The 18361-nt window shown below is 48.9% G+C and overlaps 1 protein-coding gene across 2 annotated transcripts in view; it reads left to right on the forward strand.

Moving 5' to 3' along the window:
- The window catches only part of PNPLA1 (patatin like phospholipase domain containing 1), an 11829-nt gene extending 8372 nt beyond the window's left edge, over positions 1-3457 (forward strand). The window contains exons 9-10 of one of the 2 annotated variants that reach the window (XR_003399998.1): positions 195-256; positions 380-3457. Coding sequence is in view for 1 of the 2 variants with exons in the window: in XM_026864491.1 (XP_026720292.1) it covers positions 195-198 (4 nt within the window). In the remaining variant the exon portion in view is untranslated. Of the gene's footprint in view, positions 1-194 lie in introns of both variants that reach the window. The other variant, XM_026864491.1, reaches the window with a different exon arrangement.
- The last annotated feature ends 14904 nt before the right edge of the window (positions 3458-18361 follow it).

Below are 18361 nucleotides of genomic sequence, written 5' to 3' on the forward strand. Positions count from 1 at the left end.
CCCCCCCCAAACCTGCTTGCAAGTGACTTCACGTGCAGCTGGTGAAGAGACTGGCACAGAGTGATTTCGTACTGTGGGCAGCTACACAATTCCTCATCTATGAAAAAGCCCTTCACCATCAAACGCCCCGGGGGCTACTTGTCCCTGGTGGTTCATCGCCACTGACTCAACTAACCACCAGCTTGTTCCCTCAGGTAACCACCCTGGATGGGCCCTGAGCTCTCTGGCACCAGCGGTTCTGCTGCCCCGGGAAGCGGTGGGTGACACCAGAGCTCATTTCAGACAGCAGCACGGCTGCTTGGTTTTTATGGAGTTGTTTTTTTTTTTTCTGCAGTGGGTTTTTTCTTCACTCGGGAAAACCGGCCGATTTTGTTTCCAGTGCTGCTGCTGCAGTCTCTGTGCCCAGGCCTGAGCTGTTTTACCATGATGGCCGAGGAAAAGCACTGCAGTGCTGCATCTGCAACCAGACCCCAGTCTGCCCAGGGCTTCTTCACTTGCATGTGTGTACAGCCCAGCCACCAGTTTCCCCACTTGCTGGTCACCAGCAGCACCTCTCCCCCTGCTGTAAAGCAGATTACATGGCAGGCATTTGCCAGGAAATGTCACATTTTTAGTGTTTTCCTCCCACTCAAAAACTTTCAGAGAGATTCATCAAACAGAAAACAGAGAGAGGGAGAAGCCTTAGGGAGCATCACAGTGGGTAGAACCAATTTCTGTCCAGTTCCCTGAAGTTATTTTACCAATTACCTATTCTTGAGCTTCAAGCACCCTCACAGGCCTGCTTCTCCTGCCAGCCGAGGTAGGTGCACACTTGGGTCCCTCCGAAATTGCAGCTGTGGAGAATGATGGAGAAACCTAAAGATTAACCTCCTCCTCCTCCTTCAAAGCACCCAGACTCTTGCAGACTGCAATTCCTATTGCACCAACAGAGCTGACGTTTCACAAGTACGTTAGTTCTTCTCATGTAGTTTTCTGTAACTCGCTGCTACAAACCAGCGTACAAACAGCCCAGGCAAACACACCTCGTGTTGCTGGTCTCTATGTAGAATAAATTGGCAGCACTCTTAACCGTCCCAAATGCATTTTGCACATCAGAGGCTGATGGATTGGCTTTACCCCAGCTGAGTCTCCCCCGTTTGTTGGTTCCCAATGGGCAAATGGATCACAACAGCACAAGCTGTTTATTTGAAGAAACAGCTCGTATAACTGCACAAAGGGAAATGGTACAGAGGGAAGTTTCATCCAAAGTGCCCTGGAGACTGCAGGCATGAATGTGGGGAACAGCGGAAATCTGCATCGATGTAAACAGATTCAAAGTTAACTATTAATGCTTGGTGAGAGATTAATATGTTCTGCTATCTCTGGTTGAAATCAGTGACCTGGGAATATTATCTCTGCAATGAGCTTGCTAAGAGAGACCAGGATGCTTCTTTGTATGGGATCTATCAAAACCTACCCCTGTCTTCCTTGCATCCTGGATGGATTTACTTACATCTTAACCCCTGCAGCCAAAAGCAGCTCATGAACCGTGACTATGTTCCTGCCACGGATCAAAGAGGAGAGAGCAGAGACACCCCCCGCTCCCCAGGCAGGAGCAGGGCAGGCCAGCCTTCATTTGCTTTTGCTCATGCTGCACTTCTGCTTTTACCTCCCAGGCAGACAGCCCCACTCCTGCAACAGCACTTCTACCAGGCTCCTGGTCTTCCTAGCCAGCACCACCACCTCCAGGCAGGGTATAACCATTTCAGCCAGCCTCAGGCAGTTACACTATCCCTATTCAAATGGGAATTAAAATCCCCAAAATAAAATTCTCACACAGGAATTGGGCATCCACATCCACTAAATTTGCCTGAAAATCTCAACCACAAGCAGGCGCGTAGTTTGAACTACCCAGCGCATCCCACCTGCCCCTACACGGCACAGTCCTTGATCATGAGAAGGTAGTAAAACCTTGAGAACTTTCACAAAAAACAGCCTACAAAGATCACCCAAACCAAAATGGTCACAGCACCAAACTCTCCTGCTCCAAACATGCAGAAGTGTGCTAAGATAGAGGTATTTAATGACCCATCATTCAAATCACTCTCTTTTGCTTTATTAATCCCCCATCTTTTCAACCAAGCACTCTGGTGCTGTTTCCTTTGTAAGAACTTGGATCGAATGGCCAGAGGCAATGGGTAGGGGCAAAGTTTGGCACCTCTTTGAATCACCTTGTTGCAGGAGCTGGTTTCACCCTTAGAGAAGCAAGTTGGGAAACCCAGCTGCGCCCAGCTCAAACCAGCTGCACTAGATGCTGTTTTCAGCCTGAAATGACTCTTTTAAAGGTGGGTGATGGGAATCACCTGGGGTCTGTGGGGGATAGGGGGGTGGTTGTGGCCCTGCCTGTGCTGGTGACACTGCTGTCACAGTGTGCTCTTCGGTGCCTCTCAGCGTTTCTCTCTTTAAAATGTGAACTGCGGCCAAAGGCAGCAGCAGGGTCAGAAATGCTCTTCTGTGGCTGGCGTGGCCCTAAAGGGAGTAAAACCATATCGGTCAATCTGACAGACACTTCTGGTGAAACAAACTGGAGTCAAATATCTGACCTAGGGCTGCTTCCCTCCCTCCTGTTGTCTATATGGTAACAGGACAAGAAGGTTTTAGTATCCTTAAAATATTGGCCTCATCCCTCATCCTGTTGCTTGCCCTGGTCTGCACTGAACTCAGCAGAGATGTGAAGCCTGAGGTGGATGGGCTGAGAGTTTGGAGACAACCCAAGGCAGCAGCAGCTCTCTCTAAAGCTGGATACCACCAGTGGGAATGGGAGTTCTGGGGCCTGATCCACACAACCGACCCAAATGAAAACAAACCTCTGTCCAATCCCGCCTGTGTCTCTGCCTGTTGACTACAGGTGCTTTATTCCAGACTCTGCTTTTAGTCTAGACACTGAGGAGGGTGCAACTCCTTGTGGAGCCGTCCTGTTGGGCACTGGATAAAGATCAACCTTGTGGTTAATCTGCTAATCCAGCCTGAGCCTTGCTGGTGTGCAGGTTCTACCACAGCAGCAGTCCTTTGGAAATATTCTGATTTATTCAGGAAAATAGGTGTGAGTTGTTCCCAGTTTTATACCCTTGATTATTTGGAAATGTCAATGATATTATAGTATTGTGCAGATAAACAGTAAAATAGCCTTTTCCTGGCCTAAATCATCAAGGCTTTTCCTTCCCAGAACTGAAAAATTTGATGTTCTTCTCCCTCTGGAGATAAGAGCACTGATTTACCTCTTGGCTGCTCTCTGGCCTAACAGATGGGTCTTGAGTCCTTCCACAGGTGACCTTAGTTTGGTGAAAAATGTTGCAGCCAAAGCTGCAAACCAGACACCGAGATTCCCGATAGCCTAGAGCCTGCCCAACCTCTAAAGGAACCTGGTTCCTACTATGTTGCTCTCAAAGCCTCATGTAGTTCAGACTGATGAAGCCTTCACAAGAGCAAGCATGGAAGCAAAACGTACAGCCTAACAGTGTCCTTCATTCCCAGAGTGGGTCTCTTCCCATAAGTAGAGTTGTCTTGCTACCAATGGAAATCTTTTCTTTGCTTTCAATTATGTTTTTCAGGCTTTTATTTTTAGATCTGGAATGGTAATGGTCCTGTTTTTTCCCTTTTATATTCCTCATTTGGTGTGGTCCTCCTAGATATAGCAGAGCAATATTTGGATCTTTTTTTTCCCTTTATATTTGATTTATGTGGCAGCATTTTAAATTATCATCATGTTGGAAAAGCTGTGTAATTTTTCCTAACAAATTTTAAAATGTTGAAAGAGTCAGAAAGAAAAAGAAATAGATAATAAAATTGAAAGAAATGTTGCACCTCCAGCCCAGACTTGTTTGTAATCTGCTAGTAACAGTAAGACAAACTGGAATCTGAAATGCTGAGGGTTCACCGGTTTTCCATGTCAAAACTGAAATGGGAGGGGGCATTATTTTGCATAGGATTGCAGAAAACTAGAAGTTCTGGATTTAAACCTGCCTTATGTTACCTAAAAATGATACAGGTAGAGGTTTACCTGCAGTTCTAATAAGCTCTTCTTGCACTTAAGTATTTACACATGGCTGCACACCAGAGTTGTTAAATAGAAATTCTGATTTGATGGGCACAGCAAACCCAGCTCTAATCCTTGAGACACTGCTCCTTCCCTCACCTTAATGCAATGATGTGTGGGCAGAACCGGTTACTACCTTGCAAGGTGAGCAAATGGCTTTCTTCATAGAGCTACTTCTCCGAAGAGCCCTTCTGACCCAGCCACAGCCAAAATCCTCAATCCTCACCCAAAAGAAGTCCAGCATGAGGCTTCACTAATAATCACAGACCCAAGAGGGGACTCTCTCCCATTCCTGACATTCTCACCTACTGGAGCCTGCAAAAACCCCAACAGCCTCTTCTGGCAGCGAGAGCCTTGGGCAAGTGTCACTTAGCTAATAAAAACTGATGGGGTAAAGGAAGTGCTGGTCCTCTACCTTTCTGGTGGTGAAGGTGCTGTGAGGTTTCCTCTTCATCTCCTGCCCTGATGGTCCCTGGATTCTCTTCAGTAACTTCCTCAGGGTCTGTGGCTCTGGAGCAAAGTACTCTTGTTTCTGGCTTCCAGTACACAGTGTCTTCATCTTTATGACATGATGCCAATGAAAGCATAAAGTCATCATCAAGGTAATTTATACCAAATGTACCTGGTGAGAAGAGAATCCAGCTCTCACTGTTTGTTGCTCAACTACCAGATCTCCAGTATGACCAGGGCTGACTGGAAAATGGAGGGACTGGTGACCACAGTGCCTGGCTAATCTGAGTTGGGTTCCTGGGTCAGGGATCACCAAACATTGCGGCTTGTGCATCAGTGGGTTATCAGTCCAACACCACACAGGGCACCCAAGCCTACACTTCTCCTGTTGAAGTCTTGGGGACTTGCATTCCCTGGAAAGTTCTACCATGCCCCGTGTGGCAGAGGGGACCTAGTCATCAGAGGGGAAGGGGGGAACAGGGAGATTCAGGAGAGGCCACAGAGAGGATAGGACTGAGGTAATCCTGGCAATGCCAGGGATGAAGGGATCTCTCTGACCTGGTCACTCTAGGTGCACTGGCACCATCTCTTACCTTCTGTCAGCAAACCAGTGTTGTAGGAGAAGCACCTGACCTACCTGCTCCTCACTCCCAGTCACTTACTCAGTCTTTTTAAGAAGGAGACCGTGTCCTGGTAGCCATGGGTAAAAAACTGATCCAGAACCTGCAGGGGGGAGGTGGCAGTTAGGGCAGACAGGCCAGTTATAGTGGTCTCATGGCTCTGGGTACCTGTAGAAGCAGCTTACTTGCCATGTGGGAAGCAGAAAAATACACTGTAAGCGGTAGATGTTTCTTTTTGATATCTGTAAAATGCAATCAGAGATTTGGAAATTGAAGAAGGCAGCTGGACATTCTTTGGGACAGATGTCGTATTCGCCGGCGAAACCAGACACGGTGATCGTGCTCCTGGTCACGAAGTTGGCCCGCCACATGCTGAGCTCCCCATCAATGTAACGCTAGGAGAGAAAACAAGGAACACTGAGCGTTGCTCTTTTCAGGGAGAAGTGTGCTGTGTCACACGTGCATCCATTTGGGGTTTCTTCCCTACCCAGTCCCAAACTAGGCTGAGGTACTGGGGCTACAGAGATCCCCTCCCAGGGAACAGCCCTGAGCACTGCCCCATGTGCTCCAGGTCTACACCCATCACCTCCTCCCTTCCAGCTGAAAAATTACTCCTTAATGAAACTGGGGGAAAGCACAGCAAAAAGGAGTTGAGCTAACCCCAGGTTAACACCCATGGCTGAGGGTGGATGGTGCTGTGAGGAGGGCAGTTCCATCTGCAGCGAGATCGGACTGTGGGGCACCTGAGTTCAGTTCTTCCCTCTGCAGATGCCACAGCCCCAAGCGGTTTTGGTGGCAAACACGGGTATAAACAGGCTTAATGCCACCACTGGAGAAATGACGCAGGTTAGAGGGACCTTTGGCCTGACCCAGGTTGAGGTTTCCAGACCACAAGGCTACTTACCACCCCATGGTACACAGGCAGGGAAAATCCAAAATACACAGGGACAAAGCAGCTGCATACTATAGCCTGGGGGTGAGATGAGATGCAAAGAACAGAGGTGAGCAAAGAGCCACGAAAACCTGTTGCCTTGGGAATGGAAACGCATCTTGTTACCCAGAGGATTCGTGCCTGGCATGTAATAAGCCAGTCTTAACATGCTCAGGAGAGATATTGTATTTATTCAGGCCTGGGTGCTCGGTGGGCTTTTCCACAAATTAAGCACATCAGCAGCAGGTTTTTATGCTCTTTTTATACGCAAAACCAAGAGATCAGTACTTTTCCAGAACATGCCTATTAGATGCTGATTGGTTAGTGATTAACATACAATTATAATACGGCTTACCTAATGCTTCTACTACTAGGCCTGCTCAGGGGAAGGGTCTTAACCTGGGCAGGGCTCTTTTTGACCTGTGGGTGTGTGTTTTAGTGTTATAATGAAGGCAGTTCACTTTAAGACACTCAAAAGTTAGTTTCATTGCCAAGTTGAGTAAGCAAATAGTCAATTTGCCAAGTTGTCACATAATTCATCCGCAGAACAATCCCAGATCTTGTCTTTCTGGCCCAGGACGTTCTACCTGTTTTCTAGGGTTTGGAGATTGGAGCTTGTTCTTCTCGCTTGACCTTGCAGTTGTTCCCACATGGTAACTATACCTACTGGCACAACCACTAACCGTGGCAAATGGGACGTGCACATGTCCCCCCAAAACAGGACTCACACCTGGGTTACTGGGCACCACCAATGACTGCGGACCAGACCACGGCTGACATCCACAGCCAGCGTTGGAGAAATAGGAAGGCAACCTGTGAAATGCCTCATTTTTCTCCCTGTATACTCAGGACCCTGTAGATAATTCAGTCAGCAATCAAAAAGGCTGATTTTAAAAATTATTTTCCACTCGTGACCCTGTCTGACTTCAGAGGCTGGCAAGGACTGAAGTCCAGGACCCGGGTGAGCCCCAGGCTGCCCCGTGGGTGCTGTGGGGCAGGGACAGGCAGTGGGTCTCATCCCCACAGGGTGGCTGTGGCTGCTCTCACCTGGACGAGGTCCTCCTTCGAGGCAAACTCGGAAACCACCACACACCTCCAGTCACGCAGGCGGGTGAGGATGATATGCAGCTTTCCAGAGGCCAGCTGGTGGGCGTTCGGAGGCAGATGTTTGTTTAAGAGATTCTTTAAGATTTGAAGGCCGCCTTCTCCAGGAAGACACCACCAGGTAAAGGTTTTCAAAACATTCGGGAAGAACTTCTTTATCTCCTCTTAAGCAAAGCAAAACAATCACGCCACATGCCTTATATTATTATTTTATGTACTGGGTTACGCAGTCCCCCAGTAAGGGGGTATTTTACCATGCTGGTAAAAGCTCATAAATTTATTAGGAGTTATTTTCACTGGGGCTGAACCTCTCATGAGCAGACCGAGACTTTCCAAGGACCTCAAATACTTCAAGAAGTAGTATTTTGTTTTCATTCCCCATTTCTCTCAATTTCCTCCATAATTTATCTTAACTTTTTTTTTGAGTTATGGGAGAAAATTGACAGGGAGCCTTTGCATAACATTTCCTCCTGGTGGCTCTTCATCTATGCCCCCTAATGTATTTCTCAGCTTTGTGACTACAACTTGCTTTTTATTTCATGCAGCAGCAGTACTGATCCTCTCCACATTCAATATTTTCAGTCTGTGTTTTGAGACTCTACCAACAACCCCAAATGCCTTATTAGGGAGGGCACTTCTGTTCCTTATATTAGACATGCTTAACTTTTAATTCAAATCAGTAAGATGCAATGATTTATTTAATAACTGTATCAAGTCTATTTTCTCTGAGCTGGCTGATTTAGTCATGTTTTCCACTCTTAAAGGAGTCAGTGAAGTAAAATTCTGAGGAATTAACCACTGATCAAGGATAATTAAAAAAAAAATATTTTGAAACTCCAAAATGCAATCTCTTTAGACAAATAAATGGAAGTGGATAGCCCTTACCTATATTGCACTCACACAATGCAGCTGTAGCTATAATCGATCCTGAAGATGCCCCATAGATCCTGGATGCAGATTTCAGTATGTCAGGTGACAATTGCTGCAAAGCAGATAACACTCCACTTTCATAGAGCAGCAAGGAACTGCAGCCTCTGAACAGTATAGAGAAAGGTCTTCCCTCATTTTTATTTATCTTCATCACCGCAGCTAGCACCAAGCACTCAAGCCACAAGAAAGCAGCTACCCAGGACAAGTCTGGAGCTTTTTTCTACAGTCAGCCAATACTTAGCTGTGGCTGTTCCCAACCTGCTTCTGACCACACTCTTCCTGTCTTATATCTCTCTGTTTGACGTAGATCTTTAAGCCAAATGTCCAGTGAAGCAATAGCAGTGGGCAGAAGCGGATGACGTGACATCTTAATACCTAAGACCACTCATTAAAATAAAATTACTACATTGCAATATGTTTCTAAGGTGTGCACGTTGCTGCTGGGTGGAAGCCCCAGGTGATGCAGAGGGCCACATGGCACAATGATGTGTTGGGCAAGCAGCCCAGGGGAAAAGTCAGCAGGACCTCAAAAGTCAGCCCACCAGAGAATAAAGCTGCTTCCCACAGGTGGTGGATTGCTTTAGAGGTACTCTCCAGTCCCAGCCTAAATTTTCAGCCTCTTGGGAGGTAGGAATCAGCAAATATTCCCTGGCATACAAGAGTCTTGCAAGGTGCTGCTCAGAACTGTCTTGCCACGTTTGTAACAGGTTACCAAACCCCACCTCAGGGAGTGGAGAGGTTGGAGAAAGTGATGAGATTACTAAAGAAATCACAACCCAAGTTGTTCTTCTAGTTTGACAATTTCACGGTTGAAGTTTGCTTGCAAAAGGGTAAAAACACAGAGTCCAGGTAACAACTTGTAGCTTAATCTGACTCCTTGCATACACCTTGCATGAGCATTGCAGGTCCCACGGCTGAACTGCAAAGGAAAAAGAGCAAAGAAAAACTGAAGACTCAAGAAGAGAGGAATATATTCCATGCCTAGTCAAGTGAACAAACGCACTGGAAATAATTTTCCATCTACTCTGCAGTGTAAGGAACCCCCAAGAATTAACCTCAATGAGAAGAGTCAATTCCAGAAGCCGCCCAGTGCTGTTTTATCGGTGCAGGAGGGATGTGGCATTTGAAACCCCCGGGGGAGCCATGAGAAGGAGGCTCTTGAGATTAAAGGGAAACTTTGGTGCCCAACTCCAGGACAAGGGAAAGAAAATAGAGTCAGCCTTGCAGAAGCAACACCACTCCCACTGCTTCAAGCCTCGGGTGCAAGCCCTCCTCCCCTAAGTCGGCAGCAGGGGCAGGGAGCTAGAAGTGTGACACATTATTGCACTGCTTTCCAAACACAGCTGGACGACTGTATGACTCCAACCGCAATCCAAACCCACAGATCAGGCCACTCGGGCCATGTTTTACTCTTAATCGCATCTCTGTATTATTGAGATAGTTGGTAAATCCGTTTGATTTCGCTTCTTACCCAATCTTGCAGCACTAAGTAGTAAATAGTGTTTATAGTGGAAAAATCAAGGGAAGCCAAGTCTCCACCTGCTTACTTCATCACTAGGAGGTACTGCCATCTCTCCCTGTCTTTCTCAAACTGTCCCTGGTGTCTTTCAAAAGGAACAAGGAGTGAAAAAATAAAATTGCAAACCTGTTTACACAGCCCTGGGTGAGAGGTACCCAGGCCTCAACAGCGGAGCCTGCAATGTAGCAGAAATCCAAGTCATCTGAATAGGAGTGACCCGGATGGCATAAACAGTAACTGAGAAATCCTGATGTGGAAAGGCAGAAGCTGGTTTTTGGCCTCTCTCTGCCCTGCATCAGGATGGGGCACAGTCTGTGTGCATGCCTGTGTGATGCCCTGAGTTTTAGGTCTGTTTAACCAGGTCAAACGCCCTCATGCTCTTTAGTGTGTGTCATGTCTCCATCACCAGGTCTGAAACAGCTCCTAGCAGAGGGACCCTGCTCGTTTGTCTCTCATTTCTTCATGGCAGCTTTGGGGACAAAGCCAAGCTTGGCCTTGAGCAAACTGACCCTTCAGGGTAGGGCAGTTTGAAGCACCACTTCAGGTAGCCAAGTGAAACAAAGGAACCCATGCACATTCACAAAATAACTGACAATACAGGGCAATGCCCAAAATAGGACTTTCCTCCTACAGCATTAAAATAAACCAGCAGCTAACCCAGCAGCCTAGTCAGGACACAGCAGAGGACAGGCTGACAGATGCCAAGAGGCTGTCTTGGCTCCCCAAGGTGGCATATTTTAGCGTTGAGCTGACGTCACACCAAAACATTTCTTTCACAGATCTTCTGCGACAAAAAAACCTGTGACCGAAGGGCTGCACTGTTCTGGGAGTCCAGTGGTGTTCCTAACCCACATATGGTTTGTGATGTGTAAGTCATTTCAAGAGAAAGGCTTTGAGGAATTAATTTCTGTGGGACAATGAAACACCTCATCGCTTTGAATCAGCTGTGCAGTTTGTCAGACTTCAAGCACTAGCTCATACCCCAACAAGTACATTAAATGTAGAGCAGATGAGCTGGTACTGCTGTGCCGTGCGGGATTTATCTAGCTGTGAGCTGCAGGTGCCTTGCTTCCCATGCAGACCACTGGATGTCCACAAATATCACCTCCTGCAACTGAGGAAAAAAAAGGAAAAGTCACGTCCTGAATGTTTTTTCATAGAATGATTTAGGTTAGAAGGGACCTTAAAGACCATCCAATTCCACCCCCTGCCCCGGGCAGGGCCACCTTCCACCAGCCCAGGTTGCCCAAAGCCCCGTCCAACCTGACCTTGAACCCTTCCAGGGAGGGGGCAGCCACAGCTTCTCTGGGCAACCTGTGCCAGGGCCTCACCCCCCTCACAGGGTAGAATTTCTGCCTTAGATCTAATCTAAATCTCCCCTCTGTCAGTTTAAAACCGTTACCCCTCATCCTATCCCTACACCCTGATCAAGAGTCCCTCCCCCCTTTCCTGCAGCCCCTTTCAGCCCTGGGGGCCCGCTCTAAGGTCTCCCCGGTGCCTTCTCTTCTCCAGCTGAACCCCCCAACTCTCTCAGCCTGTCCTCACAGGGGGTGCTCCAGCCCCCCGAGCATCTTTGTGGCCTCCTCTGGCCCCGCTCAAGCAGGTCTGTGTCCTTCTGATGTTGGTGCCCCCAGAGCTGGACCCAGCCCTGCAGGGGGGTCTCATGAGAGTGAAGCAGAGGGGGAGAATCCCCCCCTTCAACCTGCTGCCCACACTTTCACTCAGCCACATATAACACAAATTCATTTCCCTTAGACAGCAGTGTCTGGCTACTCTAAATGCATCACCCTGGATGAGGAAGCTTTTAGCTAGGCAGAAGCTCCAGGACAAGAGGCAGAGGTCAGGAGGGGCTGAGCTCACCCAAGCTGTGTGCTGAGTCACCTCCCAGAATTTCCTAATCCAGCTCTACTTGTAGCAGTGCCCAAGACTGATCTAAAAGCTCCATGACAGTTGGAAGAACCCTGGTAGGGACAAACCCTATTCAGCACCAGGAAGAATTTTGAACCCTGAAGCTGCTTATGCAAAAGGCACTTGAAAAAAAGTGTCGTGCGGGAGAGGGTTTACATCTTGCCAGAAAAGCAAAGCTCCTGTGAGATTTTCAGAACAGGGACAGACTACCCCTGGCTGTTAGGAGTCTGCTTCCATCTCTCAGGGTCAGCAGGGGTTAGCTTGGGCTGTATCCTCTGCCACACACCCTGGAACAAAAGGGTGCAAGATCTGGATTTGGTTTCACATTTATTTTAGCAAGACCATCCCAACACCAAAGGAGCTATCAGCCCATATCCTGTTTCCCCACATATAAGCCTCACTGCCCTGCTGCTTCTGTGAATAACTGGAAGAAATTCGTGATGCTGCAAGGTCCAAAACAGGGAACGAGGCTTTCCCTACAGGAGGAGAAAAAAAAAGGATTGGGGGGAGAAAGAAGTCACTGTAGAAATTCAAGATAAGAGTTTTACTTTGGGTTGAAATCTCATGTAAGAGTCTAATCTTAGTAAAACTCAGTTCATGTCTCTCTTTCACCTTCATGGAAGCTGAACATTTGTTTGTTTGTGTCTAAACAGTTGGTAAAGTGATTAATCAAGGAGTTTCCTTGGCACCTCCCCAGCTTAGTGCACTGAAACATGAGCATGTGAATACAGGTGTGGCTCTGGCAGTAGTCTGAACCTGCCTGTGCCGGGGGAAACGCTGTCTCTCCCAGCTTGGACACGTGTGCTGTGCCCACCCCGTGCAAGCTCTTAGCCAGCTCAAGTGTTATATCACAAATCACAGAATCATGTTGGTTGGAAAAGACCTTGAAGATCCTCTAGTCCAACCATTAACCTCCCACTGACCGTTTCCAACTCCACCAGATCCCTAAATGCTCACCACCTCCTTGCCAGAAAAGGCTGACACTAGTCCCAGAGAGCATGCTCCCATCTGCCTGCCCTCCTGCCAAAACACTGATTTTGACAGAGCTCACATGATCAACATTTTTGTCACCAATTTCACTGACAACCTTTATTATAAGTAGGAAAGGAAAAAAAAAAAAAAGAGGGGATTGATGATCCATCCTAGACCTTGCCTTATAAATGGGTATTTCCATGACTTTGTCAGCTCCCAGAATGTGTCCCAACATACTTTTTTTTTTTTTTTTTTTTTTTTTTTTTTTTTTTTTGCCTTATAACAGAAATACGGCATACAAACCTCCAGTCTCTATGTTTAGCATTAGAGAAACTCTGTCCCTGCTCATGTGACAAGTATCTCATCCAGGCACATGACATGATGTCACTGTCTACAGCAGTCAGATGAACTGTCCCGGTGGTGATGAAAACCACTGACTTTACAGGTGAAGGAAGGTGAAGGAAGTAGCAAACGGTGCTCACTAACAGACCGCTGCGGTGAGACTGGGTCTCTCTGACATAGCTGCTTTCCTGCTGATCGCTGCACATGTGGGGCTTTGAGGACAAGATAGTTTGAAGCAGATATCCACCCCCAATCTGAAGAAGTTAGGGCAGGCACTACTTTACTGCAGGCTAGCAGAGATTCTTTAGCTTTACCAGAGCCTTAAGATTGTCCTGTTACACTAGTAAGGCTTCTTCCCCAGCAAAAGGCAGCCAGAATCACACTCAACCTTTCTGACGTGTTATTTATCATCTGCACTTCACCCACACTGCTAAGGAGCTTTTCAGTGCTCGTGGCTGTTGGATTGCTGTTGCCACCCAGGACAGCAAGTTAACAGATACATAACACATTCTAGAGAGAGAAAAAAGCCCAAGACTCTGCCTCTTAAAAGTTTTAAGACCCTCATCAGTGCAAGGATGCAGAAATCTCCAGGCCCTGGGGCAGAATAACAAAAAGGGCTCTCTCATGCTCTACAAACCACAACTTGCTGAAAACCCTCCTAATCTTCACGGGGGCACTTCGCATTTTCTACCAATAATAGCAGCCGTCAGAGCCAAAAAACCAGGAGACCTGAACTCCTCTGCTATTTGGGAGCACCGACACAGAGCGAGCGTTAGGTGACAAGAGGCTCCTTTTGCTCCAACCTTTGCCTCGGACCCCGTCTAGGAAGAGCCTGGCACCAGTGGGCACATCAGAACCACCAGCCCGGGGCTGACTGAGGTGTTACTCTGACCTCCCCACCCCGAATGGCTGAGGCCGCTGAGGGTGAGATGAGGAGCTAGGAAATTAAAATAGGATATAGAAGTGAGGCACTCAAGAAATGAAGGTATAACTTAGTTTAGAGATAAAGATGGAAGACTTAGAGATCAGGCTAGGGACTAGAGGCCCATTAGTTAAAAAGTAACTAAGATTAAATAGGATAATAGATCATAGTTGATGGGCCAGAGAGCAGAACAATAAAGAAACCTTGATTAATGGAAGTTGGGAGGGAACACTTCCTGATGGAATAGGGAGACAGCCCTAAAAACTGGTCAAAGCCAACCCTATGGTCCGGCCTGAACCCAGGAGGCCACAGAGACTGCGCAAGAAACAGAGGGAAGAAGTTCAACAGTGAGGAAGAGGAGCTACTTCATCTCTGTGACCCCAGCGGGACACACTGCGCAGGCGCGACTAGGAGGAGACTGGGGTGGAACATATGAAAAAGACTTTCAAGCTCATTATAATACGAAGTGGGGGTAGGTTATGCATATGTATAGGTGTATTATGAATATGTGATGCTTTGTAGCATAAAGCCAAGACAAGGTGCCACGAGAGGTGCGCACGTTTGTGGTGGAACGATCCCCCGTGCGCCTCGACGCTGAATAAACACACCGAGTTTGTAACCTTAGAGGCTGTGGAGTTGCGTTTCCAAAAGACAAGGGGAGCCTCAGGGCACGGCACGGAGGCACAGTCGGATGGGGGATGAGGGCCCCCCCCAGCACCACCGACAGAAGCGGCCCCGGTGTGGAGCCAGGCCTGGGCCCGGCCTGCCCCAAGGGGAGCGGCTGAGACAGTACGGACCGACCAACCGACCGACCATCCTCCCTCTGTCCGTCCGTCCGTCAGGCCTCACTCCCGCTGCGCTGATGATGACAACGACGACTGCCACCATCACCATGCGCAAGGCCGGCATTTGCCGGACCCACCATGTTGGAGAAGGGCAAGAGTGAAGGTGGGAGGCCCCAGCGCCTCACTGAGGGGCTGAGCTCTGGGCAGGGCTCGTTTCTTTAATCCTTTTTTTTTTTTTTTCTTCCCCCTATGTTTGGTTTCACTCTTAGACCACGTTGTGTATATTGTAGGTGGGATGAAGCACCCGCAGGAGGTGTACCCCTGTAGGCCAGGGGTGTTCACCAGATCTTGACAGAATCCCAGAATCACCTCAGTTGGAAAAGCCCTTGCAGCTCCTCCAGCCCAACCATGACCCTCCCCCTGACCGTTCCCAACTCCCCCAGATCCCTCAGCGCTGGCTCAGCCCGACTCTTCAACCCCTCCAGGGATCCCGGGGACTCCCCCCTGCCCTGGGCAGCCCATTCCAACGCCCAACAGCCCCTTCTGCACAGAAATCCTTCCTCAGAGCCAGCCTGACCCTGCCCTGGGCAGCTTGAGGCCATTCCCTCGGGGCCTGGCGCTGGGGCCTTGGCTCCAGAGACTCAGCCCCCCTCTCTGCCCCCTCCTGGCAGGGAGTTGCAGAGGGCCAGGAGGTCTCCCCTCAGCCTCCTCTTCTCCAGACTGAACCCCCCCAGTTCCCCCAGCCGCTCCCCAGCAGACCTGTGCTCCAGACCCTGCCCCAGCGCCGTTGCCCTTCTCTGGCCACGCTCGAGTCACTCAATGGCCTTTTTGGGGTGAGGGGCCCAAAACTGAACCCACTCATCCAGGGGCGGCCTCACCAGTGCCCAGCACAGGGCTCAGATCCCTTCCCTGTCCCTGCTGGCCACGCCAGTGCTGATACAAGCCAGGATGCCATTGGCCTTCTTGGCCCCCTGGGCACACTGCTGAGGGGGTCACCAGGGACACCAAGGGGCTTGCAGGGCCTGGGGTAGTGAAGGAAACCCCCCCTGAGCCTTCCCTGCATGGAGGGCCTGTGTGTTATAGCTGTTTGCCTTGAAGGCAAATGAGCAAACAGACTAATGGGCTTAAACCAGCTTCTTTGGGTTTCCCCTATTTCGAGTTAGATACCCTGAAAACTCACCTTGAAAGGGCTCAGAAGAAGGTCGTACAGTCCAGCTGTGCTGTTCAAAGCACTATGAGCCAGGAATTCAAGCCAGGGGACTCAGGGTATGGTTTAGGTGTGTAGAAGTGCTAGATTTCAAAAAAAGTCTCCTTGTTTGCAGGAGGAATTAATAAGCCTCAGTAGATGGGCCATGTGTCTCAGGGCTCCCCCAAACACTTGGCAATAGTTACAGTCTCATGAAATGCAGCTGCTTGTGATGAAAGGCACCAGCTGCTTTGCACTGGGAAGGGATAGAAACTGTAGGGAGAATTCAAAATATTTTAGCAATAAGGGCTTCAGAAACTCAAATAGTGAAAAATAACTGAGTCTTTTTTTTTTTTTTTTTCCCTATTCTGGGCATACAGTCAGGTCTGGCACTGTCTTGTGGCACAATGCTGATGCTGAAGGAGCATCAGATTGAGAAGGACAATTGTCCTGCTGCTTCTTGTAGGTGTTGGGTGCTTTTCTGTTCTGGCCGTTCAGCTTTATCACCCAAAGCGATCGCAAGCTCTTGGGGACTAGGTAGAAGCAAGACTAAAGCAATTGTATAATGGGGAAGTCTTAGGATCAGCTTTCCAGTCTTTAACTGCTTTGTACTTAAATATGGCACTGAGCTCTCGGCAAGCAGATGGTTTGACCTTCCTCCTGTCTTACTTGTCAGAGCAGGTTGGGCTGCGAGTCGCTGAGTGTTTGTCTGGGAGCGGAGTGGGGTGGCCATGCCATCTGGCGTGTGGCTCCGGACGTGCTGGATCGCGCTGACTGTCAGCTTTTGGGATGGATCCGGCATCAATACAAGCAGCTCCCTGGCAGCACCTGCGTAATTCCGAGCCCAAGTGATGAAAGCTGCTTTTGGTAGGAAAAAGGCTCAGTGTGGTGGTGGTGGTGGTGGTGTGCTGTGGATGCAATCACACAGTCCAGAATAAAACCCTACATTTTAAGGGAACAGCTCTGAAATGGCTGTGACAAATGAGAGGAGGACCAAATGGAGTTTGTTCTCCTTATGTCCATGGTGTTTAAGAGCCAGCGGGCTGTGCAGCATGGATTTTGTATTGCGTCACCATGCTGAAGTCAAGTAATTGATGGGACCAGTAACAATCTATAGGAGAGCATTAAGTGCCTTGGGAAGATGAAAGGGACCCCAGGGAGCCTTTGGCATCTGTCACCGTCACTTTTGGGAAGGAGGAGAATACTGATGGCTGCGCAGATTTTGTCCTGGAGCGGCTCTCATAGCCAGGGCGTGCAGGTGAATCTTGTGGTCGCTAAGAGGGCTAGATATTTTTGAGTCACGGCCCTTTTAGTGCTTCAGTTTTGCTGTTGTAAACAAGGGGCTTTGCAGGCTGTAGGCACAGGAGGAGTTGCAGCTATGGATTTATAGAGGGACCCATCTGGCTGGGCTGGTGTAAGATGTACCATTTTCTCTGAATAAGAAAATGACTTGTTGATCAGATGGCGGGGCGGCGGGGTTTCAGGTGGAGGGGGCTGTGCTTGGAGGGCAATGTGCACAGCAAGGCAGCAGACCTCCCCTTCTGTCCCCGGTCTGTCTCTGTTTCCGGATGAGTCACATCCCTTCTGTCCCTACACGCAGCCAACGGAGAGAGATGGGATTGAAGTGGAAATTTGGGCCATGCTGGTCTGGTCCACACTGGCACCGTGTGTGGATTAGAGCCAAAGGTTCCTGCTCCTTCTGGACAAAAAACTTTTGTCTTCAGCAGGCAGGAACATGCTGAGCCCCAGGCTGCCCACTGTATCCCTGCCTTTTGCCAGCATTATCTCACGGGATAGACCCCCCCCAAATCCTGGTGTCCCATGGAGGCAATACCCAAAATAAGGTCGTGAAGGGAGGGATGAATACTGCAACATGCTGGCTGGTGCATCTGGGGAGCAGTTGGTAGGAAGAGCACACAGACGTGCTCAGGCTGTTTATAATCAATAGATTGATCAGCCTTTACTCCCACGGGATCCTGGGGAAGCCCTGGGCTGAGCTGGGCTGTGTGGAGAGAGCAAGAGCTTTGTCTCAGCCAAGGCCAGCAGTGCAAGGGGGAATCTCCTGGCTCAGGGCTTTAAAAAGTGATCGATCACAGGAAGAATTAGGGTTGAGCCCAGTGCGAGTTGTTGCAGAACTGGTAGCAGTGCTCTTTCTTGGGGAGAGGTGGTGGTCCGTAAAGCCCTTCATTCACACTCAGGAATTCTTTAGTGATGTGATCTGGGGACAGTCAACATCTCTTCATGTCTCCAGCCAGGAAACACGGTAGCACTGGAACATGGGTTTGCAGAGCTCTAGTGGATTTCTGCAGAGCTTCACAAGAGGGCAGAAAACGGCTGCGGAAACGCATGTGGCTCCGGGAGCCTGACAGTGACTTTCTGATGGAAAATTCTTAGGGACGCTCTGATCTGCTCTGAGGCAGAAGCATACTGCGGATTTGCCAGGAGAGCTGGCGTAAACATGTAGCAGAAAGGAAAAACAAGAGAAGCGTCTCTGCCGTAAGCACCTTGTGTGAACAGTTGTGCATTTCATATGAGCAGAGTCACAGCTCTCCTCATCCCTCTGTCCCCTGCGGAGGGCGAAGGGCAAGGGGAAAGTGGGAAGGAGAAATGAAGCTAT

This window comes from Athene cunicularia, assembly GCF_003259725.1.
Source record: "Athene cunicularia isolate RWA chromosome 26 unlocalized genomic scaffold, athCun1 chr26_part2, whole genome shotgun sequence".
NCBI lineage: Eukaryota > Metazoa > Chordata > Aves > Strigiformes > Strigidae > Athene > Athene cunicularia.